The sequence below is a fragment of the Bufo bufo genome, chromosome 6 (assembly GCF_905171765.1).
Source record: "Bufo bufo chromosome 6, aBufBuf1.1, whole genome shotgun sequence".
In the NCBI taxonomy this organism is placed as follows: domain Eukaryota; kingdom Metazoa; phylum Chordata; class Amphibia; order Anura; family Bufonidae; genus Bufo; species Bufo bufo.
In genome coordinates, this window is record NC_053394.1 from 290,959,922 (window position 1) to 290,982,738 (window position 22,817).

At 45.9% G+C, this 22,817-nt stretch overlaps 1 protein-coding gene across 5 annotated transcripts; it reads right to left on the reverse strand.

The window, feature by feature from the left end:
- Positions 1–3,149: 3,149 nt before the first annotated feature.
- ATXN7L3 (ataxin 7 like 3) lies at positions 3,150–22,469 on the reverse strand. Of its 5 annotated transcripts, none has more exons than XM_040437215.1 (12): positions 22,405–22,469; positions 21,507–21,624; positions 19,451–19,583; positions 16,652–16,823; positions 15,683–15,801; positions 15,370–15,392; positions 11,667–11,712; positions 11,134–11,165; positions 10,317–10,388; positions 7,627–7,742; positions 4,948–5,081; positions 3,150–3,864 (listed from the first exon to the last, which is right to left on the reverse strand). In XM_040437215.1, the coding sequence occupies exons 2-12, from the start codon at positions 21,555–21,557 to the stop codon at positions 3,722–3,724; spliced, it is 1,041 nt and encodes a 346-aa protein (XP_040293149.1). In that variant the 5' UTR covers positions 21,558–21,624; positions 22,405–22,469; the 3' UTR covers positions 3,150–3,721. The 5 variants fall into 5 exon arrangements, with proteins under 5 accessions (XP_040293149.1, XP_040293152.1, XP_040293151.1 ...); XM_040437218.1 differs by having other exon boundaries at positions 10,317–10,385; positions 15,704–15,801; positions 22,335–22,424; XM_040437217.1 differs by having other exon boundaries at positions 15,704–15,801; positions 22,335–22,424.
- Between the last annotated feature and the right edge of the window lie 348 nt (positions 22,470–22,817).

A 22,817-nucleotide genomic window follows, 5' to 3' on the forward strand; every position in this document is an offset into this window, starting at 1 on the left:
ATATGTAATGTATTAACTTTTCTTTACATATTAATCTATGTAAAAAGTTTAGTGACATGTATCTCCCCAGTATTTCTACAGAGCTTGCATTCTAGAAAGTGTAGCATTTACACCAAGCAGCCCCAGACTGTAGTGCAGAACATATTCGCACATCCATGTCTGACATCACCTTATTGACTGGTTCCAAAAACACGCAGCAGAATTGTGAATACTGCTCTGGAGTTTAATAAAGACTGTAGCCGAGGAACAGGCTAGTAATGCATTTACTATGTGATTCACTGTTTATGTAGATTTTAGCCATATATTAAGTGACAGATGGGCTTAGGCTTCACTTAGATGATAATTACTGATCAGAGGAATTAAAAGGAATTGTCCAAAATTGTCTGGCATTGCAGCTTAGCTCCAGTGAAATGAATGAGGCTGGGCTGCAATACTACACCCAACCTGTGGATGGGTGTGGCACTATTTTTATAGCAGCTATGTTCTTCTAAACCCTTCACAGAGTTCAATGTCTGACCACTGAGGGATCACAAGATATCACCTATCCTTTGGCTGTTGTTCTAATGGAACAAACCCTTTAAAAGATAAAATTCTGTCTGCATGCAGCCACCACTAGGGGGAGCTTCCTGCATCATTATGGAATTCAATGTATGTCTCCTGCAAGGAGCTCCCCCTAGTGGTGGCTGCAGCCAGACAAAGGTCAACATGTTACCTTTTATCCTGCTTTTGGCAACGACACATGCAGACTAAACTAAACTTGTAAAGTGCATCCGTGAGGAGACCCTAAAGGGGGCACTAAGAGTGGAGCCGCTTGAAGTGGACGGCTGAGCACACAGCAGCGGCTCCTTATCACTGTGCTGCACATCTGTCCATTCAGCTGGGGCACAGAAGCAGCCTGGCTTACACCGTACCAGTCTCAAGACTGGGGTCCTGTAAAGTGCCAAATCTGTCAGTGATCTACCAGCAAACACTGTGTGTGACATTTATCAATACTCATGTGAGGGGAAAGAGGAGTAGTTACCATAGCAACCAATCAGCTTCCAGCATCCGCAGCCTGCAGCAGAAGGGGCTTGTTAATGCACTTACAGATGCTTGGCTATAAGGAGAGTAGTGGCCAATGTGTCACAATAGAGTTCTGGCTTATTACACTGAGGCTGCACCACTGAAATTCTGATGACCTTTCCTATTCTGATTTTATTCCGGTGCAGCGTTGTGATGGAGACCTTCTGTGGATTCAAATCTCCATCCACCGTCTCACATTTAGACACATATTAAGGCTACTTTCACACTAGCGTTTTCTTGCGGATCCGTCATGGATCTGCAAAAACGCTTCCGTTACCATAATACAACCGCATGCATCCGTCATGAACGGATCCGGTTGTATTATGTCTTCTATAGCCATGACGGATCAGTTTTCTATTGGGACAGAGAAAACGGATCCGTCCCCATTGGCTTACATTGTGTGCCAGGATGGATCCATTTGGCTCCACTTCATCAGGCAGGCAGCATTTTGGTGTCCGCCTCCAGAGCAGAATGGAGATGGAACGGAGGCAAACTGATGCATTCTGAGCGGATCCTTTTCTATTCAGAATGCATTAGAGCAAAACTGATCTGCTTTGGGCCACTTGGGAGAGCCCTGAATGGATCTCACAAACGGAAAGCCAAAACGCCAGTGTGAAAGTAGCCCAAGGCTAGCGGCACGGACCTCCGGCAGGCTGTTCCGTCGGGTGAACAGCCTGTTGGATCTGTCCCCATTGACTATAATGGGGGCTGGGGCACGGCACGAGGCTGCCGGAATAAAACTACATGTCTGACATTTATTCCGGCAGCCTCTCGCCGTGCCTCCACCCCGCTCCCATTAGAGTCAATGGGGACGGAGCGGCAGTCCGGGGGGTACACGTTCACTAGCGGCAGGACGGATCCGACAGGCTGTTCTGTAAGGTGAGGTCTGTGCCGCTAGTGTGAAAGTAGCCTAAGATGTAGACATTGATATGGATGGTGATTCTAGTGCACTCATATTCTATTTGCCAAAACTTCACAAAAAGGGAAAAGTTTTCCTAAGAATCTCTCGGTAGTGCAGCCTCAAGCGAACATATCCCAGCACAGAAAAATGCATATTCAAGGGCTTCTCATACACTTCTGGTAGGTCTCCTTTAAAGCAACCCTAGAAAGCAGATAGTTAGCCACAAGTCCCACACGCAATCTAATGTCTTCTAACATCTACATCAGGGAAGAGTGTAACGGGAAGGCTATTTTATTGTTCCTTCAGAGATAAATGGCGCCCACTTGTCTCTGTTTCCCATTAGCGAATTCTGTTGATTTAGGGGGGGAGGGGGTCCTCGGTGGAGGATCATGTCTTGGCCAGAGTGAAGAGCAGCTCCCCTCTGGAGGATCTGTCCTGTTTTACACAGACCAGAAAAGTGTCATTCTCAGTATCCCCTGTGGTGGCGCTGAAGGGAAGAGTTAGGCCTCATGCACTCGACCGTATTTTTGATCCGCTGTGTTTGAGGACTGGATGCTGACCCATTTATTTCAACGGGGCCACAAAATGCAGACAGCACATGGTGTGCTATTCATCTCTGTTTTGCGGCATGCACACAGCTGGTAGCGGTCATGTACATGAGGCCTAACTGCCAGGTTTCCCCATAGATTACAGCTGAGTGCTCCTTGTTAATGGCACCCTCTTAGTAGTAGGGACTGCCCAAAGCGGAGAATCCATTTAATATGCACATCCAGATGAGCCACTTGCCAAGTCAAGCTGGGGGTTGAAGGTTCAGCACTGTCTGCTCATTCATATACTCGATGACCACACAATGGCCACCTCTTGCCCGTGACACCAGAACACTGAATACAAGTGCAATCTAATCTCCTGTGTGAACCCTGTCATGCCAAGGAAGAAAGCTGTTGAAGTCCCTTGCCTGTCGCAGACGCTCTTGTGACGGATACTCCCACTATATACACAATGAAGCAGAGCTGCTTGCAAGGAAATACTTAGTGTGAATTTTTAATACGTGCAAGATATCCTCCCACCCTTCACCCGCCGGGGGCAGAAACACTTGGTCGCCCCATGGGCATGTGTCAGGGCCCACACCCAAACACCTAAAGCACTTCTATTTTTCAGAAGTGATGAGGTCACACGTGTTTTTTTTTTTGTTTAGTTTTTTTCTTGCATGATTTTTTTTTTTTTTTGTGAAAATCTTCAAGTTTTAGGTCTCGCATTCCAGAATGTTCCAGAGATGAGAGTTTTAGCACGGGGAAACTGGAGTCCCGTTGTGTTACACAGTCCAGTTATCTGCTGAAAGACCCCAAATCTCCATTCGACCTCAGCAGCAGGGGTCTAACACTTTTAGTCTCAGCGAAGGACTCCATTATAACCTCCCGTTCGTTCTGTGGTCCCGCCCCCCCCCCCCCCCCCAAACAAACTCCACCCATTATAGTTCTGACATCACTGGCAGCACAGATGCAGCATACAGAACATGGCAGCACGCAGACACCACAAGTGGTGGGAAGGAGGACGTTGCCTGATAGAAGGCATCGTTTTTTTTCCTTTGACATAGGACATGTTTCGGGTTTTTTCACAGTAGTGGGTTTATCACGGGAGGGAGAGGAGGATGAGCCTGGTATTAACCATTTGCAGCCAGTGGGCTAAGCAGGCAGAGGTAACAGCCCATGTAGACACAGGCTCAGAGCCATTGGATCCATGACACAACGTCTCTTGCTCTCAGTTGAGTTCACTGTACATTCCTGGCGTTAATGGTGCAGGGGCTTTGGGTTTCTTCTTTTTGCTGGCTCCCCCTGCACTACTCATGTTGATGTGACTTGGCTTTTTCTTTTTGGGTTTCCGTGTATCGGAGTTATTTGTACCTAAGCGTAGGATAACAAAGACCAATCAGAATTCACTTACATCTAAGCGGGTGTAAAGCTTTAAAGCGGTATGCTGTGATTTTAAGGGCATCTGTCAGCAGATTTGTACCTATGAAACTGGCTGACCTTGGCAGCTGAAGGCATCTGTGTTGTTCCCTTGTCCATATTTGCCTGCATTGCTGAGAAAAATGGGGTTTTAATACATGCAAATGAGCCTCTAGGAGCAATGGGGGCGTTGCCTTTACTCCTAGAGGCTTAGCTCTCCCTGCAGCTGTCACGCCCTCTCCACTTTGACAGGTGTGATCACATTTACACTGCCTGGTTCTGGCAGTCAATGTCCAGAGGGCACAGCAGTTGGAGAGCCAAGCCTCCAGGAGTAACAGCAACGCCCTCATTGCTCACAGAGGCTCATTTGCATATATTAAAACTTGATTTTTCTCAGCAATGTGGGCAAATTGGATGCCAAGCGCACATGCAACACGTCAGACAGTTTCACAGGTACAAATCTGGCGACAGATGCCCTTCAGGCCTCATGCACATGACCATATTTTCGGTCCGCATCTTTTGCTGATTAGATGCGGACCGCATGTCCGTATCCATAGCTCCGTTTCGCTGCCCCACAAAAAAAATTAATAAATAAATAAATAATTAAAAATGGCGACATGCACACGGCCAGGATCCGTGTTTGGATCGAAAAAAAAAAAAATTAACCATTACTCACCTGTTAAATTTCCCCAACAGTCCTGCAGCGTTGAGATCACGTACATCATTTACATGACTGCTGCGTGGTGACGCTTGCAAATCATATTTCTTAAAATCCCACACATCCCCTTTAACTTATGGTTGAAATGGGCCAAACTGATTTACAGTGCTCATCCGTCGCTGGCACTCCCATAGAGATGAATGGAGTGGCACTGGTCATGTGCAATCTGCCTCTCCAGTCATTGGGGTGGGGGGGTGTTCTCAGGACCATGGAGGACCAAGCAGTCAGAGCCCCACAGGTAAGAGGTTATCCTCTCTAGAACTTGGCACAATCCCTGTAAGCTGAAGCTGACCTCTTAGCCTCCTCGTAAAACCACTTACTCGCTTTGGAGGAGACAGAATCGGATGGAGAGATATCAGAGGATCCATCCCACGGCAATCGACCCATCAACGCCTGTCCTTCCACCACATCAAAACTGTCATTATCCGTACTGCCATCAGGCTCCGGGAGAGAGCTGCGTGGGAAGGGAGAGGGAGATGTCCACATCACATTTGGGGCATACGTCAGACATGTTTGCATACATTTTAAAGGACTACGCTAAGAGTATAGTTTGTGGAGGGCAAAAAAATTAGTTTTCACTGCATTTTTAACATTTTGTTAAAAAAAACACTGCAACCATATGTTACTTTAACCCATTCTACCCCAGGCAAGTTTTCACCTTCCTGCCCCAGGCCTATTATTGCAAATCTGACATGTGTCACTTTGGAATGGTTTTACTTATCTAACCAGTTTCCTGGTGACAAATTGTACTTCATGTTAGTGGTAAATTGGGTCAATATTTTTTCCTTTATTTATAAAGAAAAAAATATATAATATTTGAAGAAAATTTGGAAACATTAACAATTTTCTAAATTTGAATTTCTCTTTTTTTAAGACAGATAGTAATATCTCATAAAATAGTTACCAGTCAACATTCCCCATAGGTCTACTCTATATTTACATTTAGTAAATGTCCTTTTATTTTTTTAGGACGTTAGAAGGATTAGAATTTCAAGAAAATTTCCCAAACCGTTTTTTTTAGCACCAATTGAGATATAAAGTGATTTTGTGGGGCTTACATAATAGAAACCATCCATAAATGACCCCATTTTAGAAACGACACCCCTCAAATTATTCAAAACTGATGTTACAAACTTTGTTAACCCTTGAGGTGTTCCACAAGAGTTAAAGAGGACCTTTCACCGGATTTTATTAATTGAGATAAGTACCTGCACTTGCGGGGTACTCCCCGCTGATGCTGCCACCCTGCCTGTTTTGTTAAAATAGCGCTCCTACACCGCGCTGTGCCCCTCTGTATTTTCCCCGCTCAGTAAGCAAATAATGAGTATCGGAGCAATGGGGAGGAGACGCAGTCTCTCTCTGTGGGAGTCTCCTTCTCCCCTGGCTGTAGCGCTGTCCAATCGCAGCGCAGAGCGTCACAGCCAGGGTAAAAACAACCTCCGCAAAGCGGTGTCATGCGGCCCGTGCGACTCCATGGAAAAAGTCTACGCCTTAGACTTTTCCCCCACATTCATCAGTGCAGTGAGCGCTGTGAATGGCACAGGCAGTGTAGCGATGCTGTCTGTGCCTGAAATAACCAATAGCAAAGCTCCTTAGAGCAAGGAGCTTTGTAATTGGTTGGTATAGGCGCGCGCCGAAGCGAAACAGGTCCTGCAGCAGGGGAAGCTGGAGGGAGCTCGAAGGAGGAGGGGTCGGCTCCCGGGGGTGGCTGTAGTAAGGAGAACGGGGCACACTGCCCGAGGACTTTGGGAAACATGACAGGGCCGCTGGAGATGTAAGGAGCTGTGCACTCATGTGAGTGGTCCCCGGTCACCCCACTAGTGACCCTGCTCCCCCCCCCTCCTCCTGTCACCCCACTAGTGACCCTGCTCCCCCCCTCCTCCTGTCACCCCACTAGTGACCCTGCTCCCCCCTCCTCCTGTCGCCCCACTAGTGACCCTGCTCCCCCCTCCTCTTGTCGCCCCACTAGTGACCCTGTTCCCCCCCTCCTCCTGTCGCCCCACTAGTGACCCTGCTCCCCCCCTCCTCCTGTCTCCCCACAGGGAAGAAGCTGAACAGACTTCACCGACTATGATCGGATCTGTTCAGTTTCCATTCAGGATCTGCCTTTTTACCGGACACAAAAGTGCTGCATACAAGGCTTTTTTGTCTGTTCTTTTAACAGAATCTGCAACAGAGGCTCCAAACGCAGCCTCCAACGCAGATTTGAAGGCCTACGTATTATGTATTTTAGTAATGCTCACACGTGCCCCCTCACAGGTTTTGCATTTCTTTCTGGCAAAGCAACCTCGTTCTGGCCCGCTAAATTTATACCATGTCTAGTGCGGCCCTCAGATGAAAAATGGTTGGGCACCACTGGTATAGATGAATATAGCCTGAACCCTGTGATAAATATGGTGCAGGACTAACAGCCTGTCTATGTTTACCTCATTTATAAGATTAGTAAATCTGGGCCAGCACGCTCTGGGTTTGGTGGGGGTTTTTTCTGGCTTTTCTCTCACTCACATTACAAATGTTCCAAAAAGGCCAGCAAAAACATCAAAACCCATGGATTTATTTGTTTACAAGGGTGTGACAGGATCCGGGGAGGGGAGGCCATCAATGTAAGAACACAGAAACTTCTTTAAACCTCAACTGCATCAGGATGTGAACAAAGTCTAATGCCTAGGTAGGTGCAGCGGCCTGAGGCCTCATGCACACGGCCGTTGTTTTGGTCCGCATCCGAGCCGCAGTTTTGGCGGCTCGGATGCGGACCCATTCAATTCAATCCGTTGCTCCGTTTTGTGGCCCCGCAAAACAATAATAAATAACACGTCCTATTATTGTCCGCGCTTTACGGACAAGAATAGGCAGTTACATTAAAGGCTGTCCATGCCGTTCCGCAAATTCCTCAGACATCCTCTTATTATTTCCAGCTCCAGTCAAGCTGGGATTATGTAAAATTGAACAAGTGTTTTATTACAGGTTCACAGGTCTAGAACTATACAGAAATCACTTACGCTGAAGATCCGAGGAGGTAAACCCGGACTGACCTCCGCTGATCGTCAGTATGTTGGGGGCAGCGTAGAGACCTCGTACACATCTTCTTGGTATGCTCGGATATTACACCACATTGCTAGGAATGAAAAGAACACATTTTAGTGACACATTTGAGGCTAAAGACTTGGATTTTTTATGTTCTTCAAACACAAGAGTTGGGCATGATGGTGCCTGCAGTGCCACACCCCCAGCTTGATGCCACCTTGTATAGCTTGTTACTGAAGCAAGGTTTGCCAACCAAGATACTTATGCCACAACCAGCAGTAAGAACACTGGAAATACCAGTATACAATGTATGATGTGTATGAAGGCCTTGTGAGGAGGTTTTGCTATGAATCAACTAAGGATCATTCACACAAAGAAGCTGAGCGCTTATTACATTCATGCTGGAAATGGCCCCCTTTCCTAGGCGAAGAGAGCCCTGTAGAAACCACTTGACATAATGCACAACGCTATGTATACGATGCAGTTAGAACATAGCTAGGGGCCTCCTTCATAGGGAACCTGTCATCACATATGCAGCCCTTAAACCACCGCCATATTGTAATATACGGTAGGCTGGTAATAGGTTTGTAAAGATGTCACTTTCTAAAATATCACTTTCAGCACAAATGGAAAAAAGAAAGTTATGAAGCAGCACACTGCATTGTGAATAGTCATCTGGGCTGTCGTGGTCTCAGGAGTAGTCATGCAGAGCTCTAGTGAAGCCTCTGCTTCATCTGCGCATGTTCCGGATGCTGCCAACATCGTTTATGGGCTTCATATTTTACGTCAGATTCCCTTTTCAAAGAATGCTCCAGATGCCATTTTTCCAGGGCACTATACCTTGGGTATACTTAAAGGGCCGTTCCCATCTGGGCCCCATAAAGGTCTGACAGGTGTGGGACTCACCTTGGGACACATTCCCATCTCAAGAACGAGGCTCATTCACTTGCTACAGAGAACGGAAAGCAGCATGTGCGGCTCTCTCAGTTGACTGCTATGAGACTTCTGAAACTAGCAGTGCGCTAGTCCTATATTAGTGAATGGTGATCTGTGCGTGCGTGACCTGCTCTTCATTCACTGCAGCGCCCAGTGAGGTCCTGTTCAAGATAGGTCATCAACGTCCAAATGGAAATACCCCTTTTAAGGCTATATAATCTTTGGGGGATTTAAAAAACTATATTTGCACTGCACCTATTATGGGCTAAAAATCATTTTCCTAATAGGTTTTCAATAAACATTCTGCTCTGATTGTCTTCTATAGACATACGTCTGTCCCCTGGTCAGTGAAATCAGTCAGAGAAGCAGCGTGATGGCGGACTGTGTGGCTTTTATCTATATTCTGCTAAGTGATTATCACTCATTAAAAGGGGTTCTGCAGTTTGTTTAAACTGATAATATCCTCTGGATAGATCATCAGCTTCTGATCGGCAGGGGTCCGACACCCGGGACCCCTGCCAATCAGCTGTTTGAGAAGGCAGAGGCGCTCCAGGAGCACCGCGGCCTTCTCACCGTTTACAGCCGGCCCACTGACGTCACGACTAGTATCAACAAGCGTGGGCGGGGCTAAGCTCTGTTCACTTGAATGGAGCTTAGCCCCGCCCACGGCAGTTGATACTAGTCGTGACGTCAGTGGGCCGGCGGTAAACAGTGAGAAGGCCGCGGCGCTGCTGGAGCGCCGCTGCCTTCTCAAACAGCTAATCGGCGAGGGTCCCGGGTGTCGGACCCCCGCCGATCAGAAGCTGATGATCTATCCAGAGGATAGATCATCAGTTAAATGAAAGTGCAGAACCCCTTTAAAGCTGAATTATGGTTAGGCCTCTTTCACAAGAACAAGCTTTCCATCCGGATGTGATGCGTGTAGCAAACGCATAGCATCCGGACTGAATCCTGACCCATTCATTTTTATGGCTCTGAGTTTTTGACTCATCACCTTTGCGTTCAGGAGAAAAATAAAATAAAAATAAGTTCTATATTGTGCGTTTTTCACTCAGCTCTGGCTCCAGGAAGGCATCAGTATACAATCGTTCAGATGCAATGCATTTTTTATTGAAGGTTGTTAGGCGATGTTATTCTTCAGTTTTCCCCTCATGCACGTGAAAAATGGATACAATCCGTCCGGGGGGGAAAACGCACACACTGAACGCAATTGCAGAATTAACTGATTCAGATGTTCCCCGAAGAGATCCTGACACAATCCGTATCGCTCGTGTGAAAGAGGCCTTAGGCTCCATTCACACGTCCGCAATTCTGTTCCGCATTTTGCGGAACGGAATTGTGGACCCATTCATTTCTATGGGGCCGCGATATGTGCTGCCCGGATCCAGAATTGCAGATCCGCACTTCCGGGTCCGCAATTCCGTTCCCGAAAAAAAATAGAACATGTCCTATTCTTGTCTGCAATTGCGGACAAGATTAGGCATTTTCTATTAAGTGTTGGCGATGTGCGGTCCGCAAAATGCGGAACGCACATTGCCGATGTCCGTGTTTTGCGGATCCGCAAAACACACACTGATGTGTGAATGGACCCTTAGTTTGGGAAGATTTCACTTCACATTGATACATCGTGAAGATGCAAAATCTGCAGAAGAAAATCAGTTTCAAAAGGCAAAAGCTGGGGAGTGAGCCTGACGCAAGGGATGGCAGGCTAATGAGGACGTCCTCTTACCGTGGTTAGCAGGGTATGTAACTCCTCTGGACCCAGATTTTCATAACTAATTCCTGAACTGCTACTGTACTGCTGTTGAGAAAAGATATAAGATCATGAAAATATCGCACAATGCTCCGCCGTAAGAGCGCACGTCATTTTGGCGGCTGACAACTCTTAGGCCTGGTTCAGATCTGCGACAGGGATTCTGTCAGGAGTCTCCATCGCTGATTCCAGCAAAAAAGCGGGACAAACATGGAAGTATTTTGTCTGGCAGAATTGCATAAACCCAACAGATCCCAATATAGTCCATGGGATCCGCTGGGCACTGCTGGTGTGCTGCATATATTGCATCTGATGCTTCCGGGGGGTTTTTTGTACAGTTGCTATACTGGGAAAGGAGAATGGATTAGCGCCGCAGATGTGAACGTAGTCATAAGAAAAAGAATGGATTTAATAAAATACCAATAAATTTCTATTTTTACAACAGTATGTGCATCAAAATGACTTCCTCCTTCCCCCCTAAATGGGCACAAAGAAACTGATTGTCCTCTGCTCTGCATTTGAATGGAATCTATTGTTGCCTCTTATCAGCCATTTCAGGCTAGGGAGATGCTGACTAATGCTAGTCAATGTGATGACTGACAAATAGTGGCTCTAAGCTGCAGTACCAGGCACAGCCACACATATATGAATGGCGCTGTGCAGCAAACCACTGCTGATTAGTGTTATTGCTTTCCCTAAGAATTTCATCAAATGACTAACCAAATAAAAAAGAAAAACATAGATAACCACATCTACATTTGTTAAAAATTTCCATGGGAGTTATAAAAAGTACCTTAAACGGGTCTGTGTTTACGGAGAGGTCCCCTAGGAGAATAGGAAAAGGATGAACTTTTGATAGAACATACAGTGCAGCCTCCAGAGGCAGTAAATATCCCCCCCCCCCGCCAATACTATTAGGACTCATGCACACGACCGTATGTATTTTGCGGTCCACAAAAAATACAGATGACTTCTGTATACATTTCGTATTTTGCGGAAAGGAACAACTGGCCCATTATAGAACAGTCCTATCCTTGTCCATAATGCAGACAAAAATAGGACATGTTCTATTTTTTTTTGCAGAACGGACATATGGAAACAAAATGCACACGGAGAAACTTCCGTTTTGTTTTTTTTGCAGACCCATAGAAATTAATGGCTCCGAATACGGTCCTCAAGAAAAAAAAACTAACAAAACGGACATGGAAAGAAAATACGTTTGTGTGCATGAGCCCTTAAAAACATTGTGTAGAGCATGCTGGAACTTCTAGTCTATAGAAACGGAGAGGGCCAAGTGTTATTTCTTACTTTAAATGTACAACTTACCATTTTTGTGTTTTATAGATTTTGATCTCCGCGGAGAGTTTGGATTCTGAAAGATGAATGAAAATTATAGAACCACATTAGGCTACTTTCACACTAGCGTTCTGCTGTCCGCTCGTGAGCTCCGTTTGAAGGGGCTCACGAGCGGAGCAGAACGCTTCCGTCCAGCCCTGATGCAGTCTGAATGGATGCGGATCCGCTCAGACTGCATCAGTCTGGCGGCGTTCAGCCTCCGCTCCGCTCGCCTCCGCACGGCCAGGCGGACAGCTGAACGCTGCTTGCAGCGTTCGGGTGTCCGCCTGGCCGTGCGGAGGCGAGCGGATCCGTCCACACTTACAATGTAAGTCAATGGGGACGGATCCGCTTGAAGATGACACAATGTGGCTCAATCTTCAAGCGGATCCGTTCCCCATTGACTTTCAATGTAAAGTCTGAACGGATCCGCTCAGGCTACTTTCACACTTAGAAAATTTTCTAAGTTTTAATGCAGACGGATCCGTTCTGAACGGATGCGAACGTCTGCATTATCGGAGCGGATCCGTCTGATGAAACATCAGACGGATCCGCTCCGAACGCTAGTGTGAAAGTAGCCTTAATAGTGTATGAAAAAAAATAAATCACCAGTCTTTAGTCGTCGCTGTGCGCGCTCCTGCTCTACGAACAAAGTGTAACAGCTCTGGTTCTTAGAGCAGCCTTTAGCTCTAGAGCCAGGATCAGAGGTAGCTCCAATCCCAACTCTTAACCCTGAAGTTTGTGAGCATGGCATGATCAAAGGGGATTTCCCCCTCTGATTGTGTCTCAGTGATCTGATCTGAGTAAACCCTCTGTAGTCAGCCCTGAGGATCCAGAATAGTCACCAGAACTATAAGTTCAGTAATCCTGCTGTTAGGACACACCAGTGTTAACCTAACCACAGCCTGTGCCACAGAGACATAGCATAATCTATCAATGTACAGAAGTATGCCAATACATTATAAGTATAAAATATAATACAGTAATTCTTAAGTAATTTTTTTAATGCAATAAGAAAAAAAAAAAAAAAAAAAAAAAAAAAAAAATGTAAAAACAAAAAAAAAAAATACCAAAAAATAAAATAACTAAATTTACATAAAATACATTTTATTGTGCATACGATACGTAAAAGCAAAAAAAAAAAAAAAAAAAAAGGATACACTTATTAGGTATCCACACGACCAAAATACTCTGAACAATTCATTTACCAGGTTAAGAACACTTGAAAAATTGCAAAAAATCATATTTAGCATGGCTGGATCTTAACAAGGTTCCAAGTAGAGCTTCAACATGCAAGAAGAAGAAATGGGAGTCAGACAAAACATTTTTTGAGCATTCAATTTAATGAAAACGAATAAACTGAAACAGGCTGTTTTTCAGCGGATCAAAAGTTTAGGACCACACCTCCAAAAAAAAACTAAACCCCCCCAAAACAGAAATCCAACTTCCAAACATGAACTCAGTAATGAGTAGCTCCGCAGTTATTGTTTATCACTTCCAAAATTCGTTTCGGCATGCTTGATGCAAGCGTTTCCATGAGGTGAGTGGGAACATTTCTCCAAGTGGTGAAGACGGCCGCACGAAGGGCATCTACTGTCTGGAACTGTTGTCCATTTTTGTAAACTTCCCTTGCCATCCATCCCCAAAGGTTCTCAATTGGATTTAGATCAGGGGAACACGCAGGATGGGCCAAAAGAGTGATGTTATTCTCCTTGAAGAAGTCCCTTGTCCTGTGGGCATTGTGTACTGTAGCGTTGTCCTGTTTAAAAACCCAGTCGTTACCACACAGACGAGGGCCCTCAGTCATGAGGAATGCTCTCTGCAACATCTGGACATAGCCAGCGGCCGTTTGACGCCCCTGCACTTCCTGAAGCTCCATTGTTCCACTGAAGGAAAAAGCACCCCAGACCATTATGGCGCCCCCTCCACTGTGGCGCGTAGAAAACATCTCAGGTGGGATCTGCTTGTCATGCCAGTAATGTTGGAAACCATCAGGACCAGCAAGGTTAAAAAAAGATTTCATCAGAGAATAAAACTTTCTTCCACCTTTGAATCTCCCATGTTTGGTACTCTCTTGCAAAGTCCAAACGAGCAGTTCTGTGGCGTTCAAGGAGACGAGGTCTTTGAAGACGTTTTTTGTTTTTGAAGCCCTTCAGTCTCAGATGCCGTCTGATGGTTATGGGGCTGCAGTCAGCACCAGTAAGGGCCTTAATTTGGGTCGAGGATCGTCCAGTGTCTTGACGGACAGCCAATTGGATCCTCCGGCTCAGTGCTGATAAAATTTTTTTGAGTCTTTTTTGTTCCATAACCCTCAGGATCATTTAAGAAATTCCAAATGACTGTCTTAGGGTCCATTTACACGTCCGTAATTTGGGTCCGCATTCGTTCTGCAATTTGCTGACCCATTCACTTTCAATGGGGCTGGAACGGATGCAAATGTACATTTCCTGGATCCGCACCCGTTTTTTCGGGATCCGCAATTTCGGTCCTGGAAAAAATAGAACATGTCCTATTCTTGTCCGCAATTGCGGACCAGAAAAGGCATTTTCTATTATAGTGTCTGTGATGTGCGGATCCGCAAATTGCGGATCACACATTGCAGGTGTCCACGTTTTGCGGATCCGCAAAACACTTACGGACGTGTGAATGGACCCTTACTGCGTCCCACCTCAGCAGCGATGGCACTGTGAGAGACCCTGCTTATGCAGTTCAACAACCCGACCACGTTCAAAAAGGGAGTTTTTTTTGCCTTTGCCATCACAACGTGTGACTACCCGACAGAAAATGACAATGAATCCACATCTTTGCACAGATTTGGCCTTTTAAAGGCATGTGGTCCTAAACTTTTGATCAGCTGAAAAACAGCCTGTTTCAGTTTATTCGTTGTTTTCATAAAATTGAATGCTCAAAAAATGTTTTGTCTCACTCCCATTTCTTCTTGTTGCATGTTGAAGCTCTACTTGGAACCTTGTTAAGATCCAGCCATGCTAAATATGATTTTTTTGCCATTTTTCAAGTGGTCTTAAACTTTTGATCAGGACTGTATGTAGAGTGCAAACAGCAAAGTAAAAATAGGCAATGTCATAAATCTCTTTTTTTTAAATATATTTGCGACATCCCCAAACTAAGGCTGGTGCACTAAACAGTAATCTAATACATTCACCCATCCGTTTTTTTCTCTTTAGTTCTGTGCAGTTTTTGTTGGTTGAGAAGGCCCACTTGGAAAGACAGTATCTTCTGAAAGCACGCCACTCCGGTCTCACTGGAGGTGCATGTGACCAAACGTCGCTCGGCATCCCCATAGCCAGTGTGGTACAAGGGGAGGATCCAGAGCGACGGGTCTGATCTTTTGCGCCTCCATCTGTAGCCATATTATAGACAGGAGTGGCATTGGGAGATCCCATAACAGATAGGTATGGCTTCTTAACAAACCAAAACAACTGAGTGCTTAAAGGAACACTCCAGGAAAATTAATACATAGCTGTATGCCAAGTGCTGTGCCTGAGGGGGTGGAGCATGACACAAATCCTCTGGTGTTCTTTGAATCCCCGTCCATGCTCCACCTCCATCAGGTCCTGCACTAGGTATAGAACACGGAATATAAATTCCTTTACATAAAATGTTGCTTTCCTTCTATGCAAGGTTAGATATTTTTGTATTTGACTTAAGGAGACAGAGTAGGAAAATCTCTTACCTTTTCTGATTTTCTCTTCTTAGCTACAGAAGGAAGGTGGGCACAGATATAACAGGAGTAGTGATCCAGGACACAGCAGGGGAGGAGAAAACAACATGGGGACAGAACATAGAGTAGAAAAGGTTTACCAGGCAGGACAAAAAAGGAACACAAGACAGACAGGGCATTGACGCAGAAAAGGGGGAGGGGGAAAGACGCAGAAAAGGGGGAGGGGGGGAAAAAAGGAAAAAAAAAACTTTCAGTTTGGGTCAATGAATGGAACAAAAAAATAAAATAAAATGCAGTATAGTAATAAATGCAGCATGTTAGTTACCTCCAGATTGACTAAACGCACCTTTCTTCTCTGCTCCATATGACCAGTCATTATCATTGACATCGTCATTGTCTTCCTGGTCACTCTCCGACTTATTCATATTATTACTGCTTGCAATCCTGAAAATCAGTTACAAGTCCATAATCAATCTAAGGTCACAGGACAGGTCATGTAGGTACAAGCGCCTGCCACTGCAATCAGCCTGGGTTCAACCCAAAAAGTCCAGGACACCATGCAGTTTCTGCGGCACTGTAAGAAGCCATCTATTGATTGGCCCAGTAAAGGTCAGTCCCCAAACTTAGCGCTTAAAAATGATATTCAACTGACCAGCTTCCCTGAGCTCCAGACACTTGTGGTAGTACACTTCACATGCAGGGCAAATGTAGCACTTATATGCTGGCCATTCAGGTAAATGGTTAAATTCACAGAATGAGAACCACTGTTAGCCGTGAGTGGAGGGTCCCGAGCTTGTTGTCGCGGGACCCCTTTAAAAGCAGTGATATGCGAGAACAGAGTGATTGACATATCCTAGGATTCTGGATGTCATTCACTTTATCAGGTACAGATTTAAAGGGGCTTTTCCACTTAGAAAAAAAGTTATCCCCCATGAAGTGCCATGACATACCTTCTATTCAGTCATCTCTTATAACTCTTAAAGCTGGGTGACAACCAATATGGCTGCCGTTACTGAGGTCATAAGAGTTGTAACCCAGCTTTTCTAGGCACCAACTTAACATTCAGGAATATGGGAAAGCTGAGTGCTAACCCCATGGAAACTAGAAAGGAGGCCAGATTGGTCACCAAGCTTTAGAAATAGATACAGATAAGAATCAGTTATGCCTATCTAAGTGGGGGGGAAATGGGGGGGGGGGGGGGGGGTGACGGAATAACTGCATGCACAATTCAGCTTTTCCTTCCACGTGTCTGAGAGGAGAAGGGCACACATTATCATTACCCCCCCCCACTTACCTTCGATTAGCAATGCGGCTGCTGTTCCGCCCCATGCCTAAACATTTCTCAAGGTGGGGGGCAAAGCGGGAGGCTGCTATACTGCGATTACAGTTGGGACACACACACTCTTTGCTCTTCCACTGATTATAGACCTGGCCAAAGATGTCTACACCCGGCTGGTCTATGATTTCTGCAAAAATAGACAGGAGCAGAGGAAAACAAAATGAGAAGAGCGGCCGGTCTTCTGGAACGTAGTATGCAGGAATGATGTTCAGTTATACATCTATCAAATAAACCGGGCAACCTGCTTCTCATAGACCCCACTGTACTGGAATAATAATACATACATAATACCACTTTCTGTCTATTCCTTGTGGGGGTGTCTTATTTGGAGATCAGGGGGTGCTGCAACTGAACGACTCCCTGAACCCATGTAACACGTGCTGTTTGATGTCAAAGACTGAGCAGAGTCATGGGTGGTATGGCCATGTAAGGGTGTGTTCACAGTCCATTTGTAATGTACACCTCAGGGGGATGCCTCTAACATATGTCACCTATATCCTCTGACGTTAAAAGACATACTACGCATTATACAGTTAAATCCACAGATATTTGGACACTGGCAAAAAAAAATTATTACCTGTTTACTAAAACATATTCAAGTTATAATTATTTAATGGACATAGACATCAAGCCCAGACTTTTAGCTTTCATTTGAGGGTATCTACATTAAAATTGGATGAAGGGTTTAGGAGTTTCAGCTCCTTTACATGTGGCATCCTGTTTTTAAAGGGACCAAAAGTAATTGGACAATTGACGCAAAGGATATTTCCTGGGCAGGTGTTGGCAATTCCTTCATTATTTCATTCTCAATTAAGCACATAAAAGGCCTGGAGTTGATTTGAGGTGAAACAAGCCATCCATCTGCGAAAACAGAAAAAACCCATCCGAGAAATTGCTACACTATTAGGAGTGGCAAAATCTACAGTTTGGTACATCCTGAGAAAGAGAGAAAGCACAGCTGACCTCAACAATGCAAAAAGACCTGGATGCCCATGGAAGACAACAGTGGTGGATGATCGCAGAATAATTGCCATGGTGAAGAGAAACCCCTTCACAACAGCCAACCAAGTGAACAACACGCTCCAGGATATAGGCGTATCAATATCCAAATCTACCATAAAGAGAGGACTTCTTAAAAACCAGCACATTTCTGGAAGAACATTCTTTGGACAGATGAAACCAAGATCAACCTCTACCAGAATGATGGAAAGAAATAAAGTATGGCGAAGGCATGGTACAGCTCATGATCCAAAGCATACCACATCATCTGTAGAACATGGCGGAGGCAGTGTGATGGCTTGGGCATGCATGGGTGCCAGTGGCACTGGGTCCCTAGTGTTTATTGATGATGGGACACAGGACAGAAGCAGCCGGATGAATTATGGGGTTGTCAGAGACCTACTGTGTGCTCAAATCCAGCCACACTGATTGTCCATCTGTATTATGAAACGCCGACCAATGACCCAAAACATAAAGCCAAAGCAACCCAGGGGTTTATTAAAGCGAAGAAGTGGAATATTCCTGAATGGCCAAGTCAGTCCCTGATGTGAACCAAACAGAACCCAACAGAGCATTTCTCTTGTTAAAGAATAAACTCCAGACAGAAAGGCCCAGAAACAAACAGCAACTGAAAACCGCTGCAGTAAAGGCCGGCAGAGTATTAAAGGGATTCTGTCATGACATTTTAGCCCTATAACCTAAACACATGGCCAGGTCCGTACAAATAACCTGAATCCGAAACTGTACTTATTAAATCTGCCTGTGGCTCTATTAGCACATAAAACAGGTTTTTATAACCTGTCATTCACCTTCCTAAGGTGCCCAAGGGGACGTCTCATCATACAGGGTGCCCGGCTGCAGCCATCTCCATCTGGTGCCCAGCGCCGCCTCCCCACTAGAAATCGCCGCCCTCCCTTTCTATAGAGCTGCCTTCCTCACCCAGATCCCGCGCGGACTCGTTGAGCGAAGTGCGCATGCGCCAGCCAGCGCACTTCGCTCAAACCTGCCTTGACCGCCCTATTGCAGCCATCCTCTCACAGCCGCACGGGATCTGGCTGAGGGAGCGGACAATTTCGGAGGCGGCGCTGAGGTGAGGAAGGCGGCTCTATAGAAAGGGAGGGCGGCGATTTCTAGTGGGAAGGCGGCGCTGGGCACCAGACGGAGATGGCTGCAGCCGGGAACCCTGTATGAAGCGACGTCCCCTTGGGCACCTTAGGTAGGTGAATGACAGGTTATAAAAACCTGTTTTATGTGCTAATAGAGCCACAGGCACATTTAATAAGGACAGTTTCGGATTCAGGTTATTATTAGGGACCTGGCCATATGTTTAGGTTATAGGCCTCAAATGTCATGACAGAATCCCTGAGGACGCGTCTGGTGATGTTTATGAGTTCAAGACTTCAGGCAGTCATTGCCAACAAAGGGTTTTCAGCCAAGTATTAGAAATTAACAATTTATTTACAATTATTTAATTTGTCCAATTACTTTTGAGCCCCTGAAATATAGGGATTGAGTTAAAAAAATACTTTAGTTCCTCATATTTTTATGCAATCATTTTGTTCAACCCACTGAATTAAAGCTGAAAGTCTGAACTTCAACTGCATCTGAATTGTTTGGGTAAAAATCCATTGTGGTAATGTGCAGAACAAGAATCAGAAAAAGGTTGTCTCTGTCCAAATATATATGGACCTAACTGTATATGGGTTAAGATGTGACACAAGACAGATTACACATACATAGTAAATAGCTACCTACCAAAATCCTTCATACTTTCAGGGTCTGTCTCGTCCAGTAAGAAGTATCCGCACTTAACAGCTCTGTGAACCTCAAAACTCAGCCCGAGACACGTGTCCTCCACCAGGTCAGTGTATATGTCATGAGCAAGAGCCTAAGGAAGGGCGGAATTAGTGTCAGTAAGTGGCACATAAGCATGTCCACCAGGCAGATATCAACGTATAACCATCCAGTGTGCAGGAACGCAGCGCTAAACCAGTGCTGAGACCCCTTCCTCCTCAGGATCCGGGGGTATACCAGAGGTCGGACCCCCACCAAATTATATCCTAGTAACAGCACTTTATAAGATGGAATTAACTCAAAGTAATGGAAGCTACCACCTCCAATGATAAATGTAGAATTGCTAAAATATGGTAAAGAGTGAGTGCATCCAAGAACTCTCAATTAACTTTATTTATAGTGTCCCTGTGAACACAGGAAAAGCATATTACAGCTGTGTATCCGGACTCAGGCTATCATAGCCATTTTTACGAAATTGTTAAAAAAAAAACAAACAGCATTTATTTTTTTCCTTTTGCTTTTTTATGAATGGGGCAGAGCTGCGCCTAAGTCACGAGACCGATGGTCATGACGGTTACTGGCTCACAGCAGCACCGACGCTTTCTCAATCAGATGATCGGCCGGGGTCCCGGGTGTCAGACCCCTACCGATCAGATGTTAATCATGCTCATCCGACAAAGAGTCGGATAAGGCCCCTTGCCCACGAGCGAGTATTCCGTGCGGGTGCAATGCGTGATGCGAACGCATTGCGCCCGCACGGAATACGGACCCATTTATTTCAATGAGTCTGTGTACATGAGCGTTGATTTTCACACATCAGTTCTGCGTTGCGTCAAAATCGCAGCATGTTCTATATTCTGCGATTTTCACGCAACCCCAATAGAAGTTAATAGGGCTGCGTGAAAATCGCATTGCATCCGGAAGCAAGTGCGGATGCAATGCGTTTTTCATGGATGGTTGGTAAGAGATGTTGTTTGCAAACATTCAGTTTTTTTTATCACGCGCGTGAAAAACACATTAAATGGCATTGCACCCGTGCGATAACAACTGAACGCAATTGCATACTAAATTGAATGGACTTGCTTGCGAAATCGCGCAGTTTTCACTGAAAGCATCTGCAACGCATCCAGACCTAATCCGGACACGCTCGTCTGCAAGGGGCCTAACTCCTTTAAGCTAAGGCTACTTTCACACTAGCATTTTGGCTTTCCGTTTGTGAGATCCGTTAAGGGCTCTCACAAGCGGTCCAAAACAGATCAGTTTTGCCCTAATGCATTCTGAATAGAAAAGGATCCGCTCAGAATGCATCAGTTTGCCTTCGTTCCGTCTCCATTCCGCTTTGAAGGCGGACACCAAAACGCTGCTTGCAGCGCCTGACGATGCACACAATGTAAGTCAACGGGGACGGATCCGTTGGCTATGTTACAGATAATACAAACGGATCCGTTCTGAACGGATGCATGCGGTTGTATTATCTGAATGGAAGCGTTTGTGCAGATCCATGACGGATCCGCACCAAACGCCAGTGTGAAAGTAGCCTAACAGAGTACAGCGCTCAGTTATTTCCAGCAGTCCTATGCACGACCCTAGGACCCCCAATCTTGCGATCAACAGTCAGACCCGGGTTAAGTGTTGGTCAGATAACTGGCAGCTGAATGTTTGGCTGTTAGTTATTCCTTCAGAGGCTCCCCATATACATGTATGCTTGGCTTGACTGAGTGTGCATGTGTTCTCAGGGAGAATCAGTCGCTGCCAGACACCTCTTACGACTGCTTCTCCCTTGAAAACATCTGCCATCGGGCACGGTGTGGACACCCCAATACACATGAGATGGCTGGCTGTTCAGCGACATTCATCTGATGTGGGTGGCCACTTTAGGCTAGGGCTACACGATGACATGCTGCGACTGCAACACGTCGCAAAAAGCGCATCCAAGGTGGATTTTAGGGCGACACCATAGACTAGCATTATAAAAAGTGCGATTGTACCCTATAGGTCGCCTATTGAGCCGCCTCACCTCCAGTTTACTGTTATCCAGGCCAGACAGAGACATGTCTTCCATTCTCATTTGCGTCCAGTACTTGGGGGATGACGATGCCTGGCCAGGCAGAACATGGGCAGCCACCGCCCGCTATCTGTAATACAACGGGAGAGAGAGGACACGTTAACCACATGGGAGACACAACCAAACTAAATGCGCCATATATGACACCGTTGAGTAACCAATGCCTCAAAGGGGTGTGGTTAAAGAGCTCGCAACGCTCACGCCAAGTTAAAAACCTGGCATGGATGTGATGAAGTGGCATAATGAGGAGTGTGTCCGGTACGCCGTGGGTTGCACCTAATGTTTTATACGCCATCTTGATAGATTTGTAGAAACTGACATTCTGGCCAATGTGAACCGCAACAACCGCCGCCACTAAAAGATGCGGAAGAACGGATTTTAGCGGCAGAACATTTCCATTGAGAAAACTGAAAAGAGCTGCGACAGAAACCATGTGATGGGGGTCACTGTGTAGCCTCAGCGTAACCAATGGTGGACAGTGAGGCAGGCAACATAGCTGCTGGGGAACTACAACTCTCAGCAAGCAGCTAACAAGACATGCTGTGCTTTGTAGTCCTCCGGAAGATTGGAAGGCTATGTAAACGACTGGATAAACCACATGCTGGGCTATTTGATATGCCCCTGTGCTGCCAGTCTATGGGGAGTAACAGCTAAATACCAGGGCATTGCACAATACACACTGCTATGGAAGTATACAGCAGCCTACAGCAATCCTGTGCACAGGACCAGGGGGTGCACAAGTATACGGCGCGCCCCTGACAGAGATTTCATTGTTCATACCCAGCATTCCCCCCGTCTGCCTCTTCTGTCCGGTCTCCTCAGCACCTAATAGCACCATCCGCCATCTTACCTTACCAGGCGGACTCAATCACCGGCTGAGAAGATCGAGCCAGAGGCCACGCCCCACTGGGCGTGCCTGTAAACAGCAGCATCAACATCCATGTTCGGCGATCTATCCACTGCGGCACTGGGTGGGGACAAAGTGGGCCAGCCAATCAGGAGGCGGGAAAGTGTTGGGGAAGGTTGAGCGGCTGCCAGTAGGAGGCAGAGGGGGAGTGGTGATGGGGTGTTGTCATGGAAACAGGGCAGTGAGTTCGGTTCGGGCTCATGTGAGAGCAGCATGTTAATGATACTATAGGTGCTGGCCGGCGACCCGTCCCTTTAATCGTCTTTATCTACTAGAACCCAATGAATAGAAACCCTTGGGTTTGGTTGATCTGTTTCTGGGAAAGTTGGGTGACTACTGATGTGTCCGGCTCTACA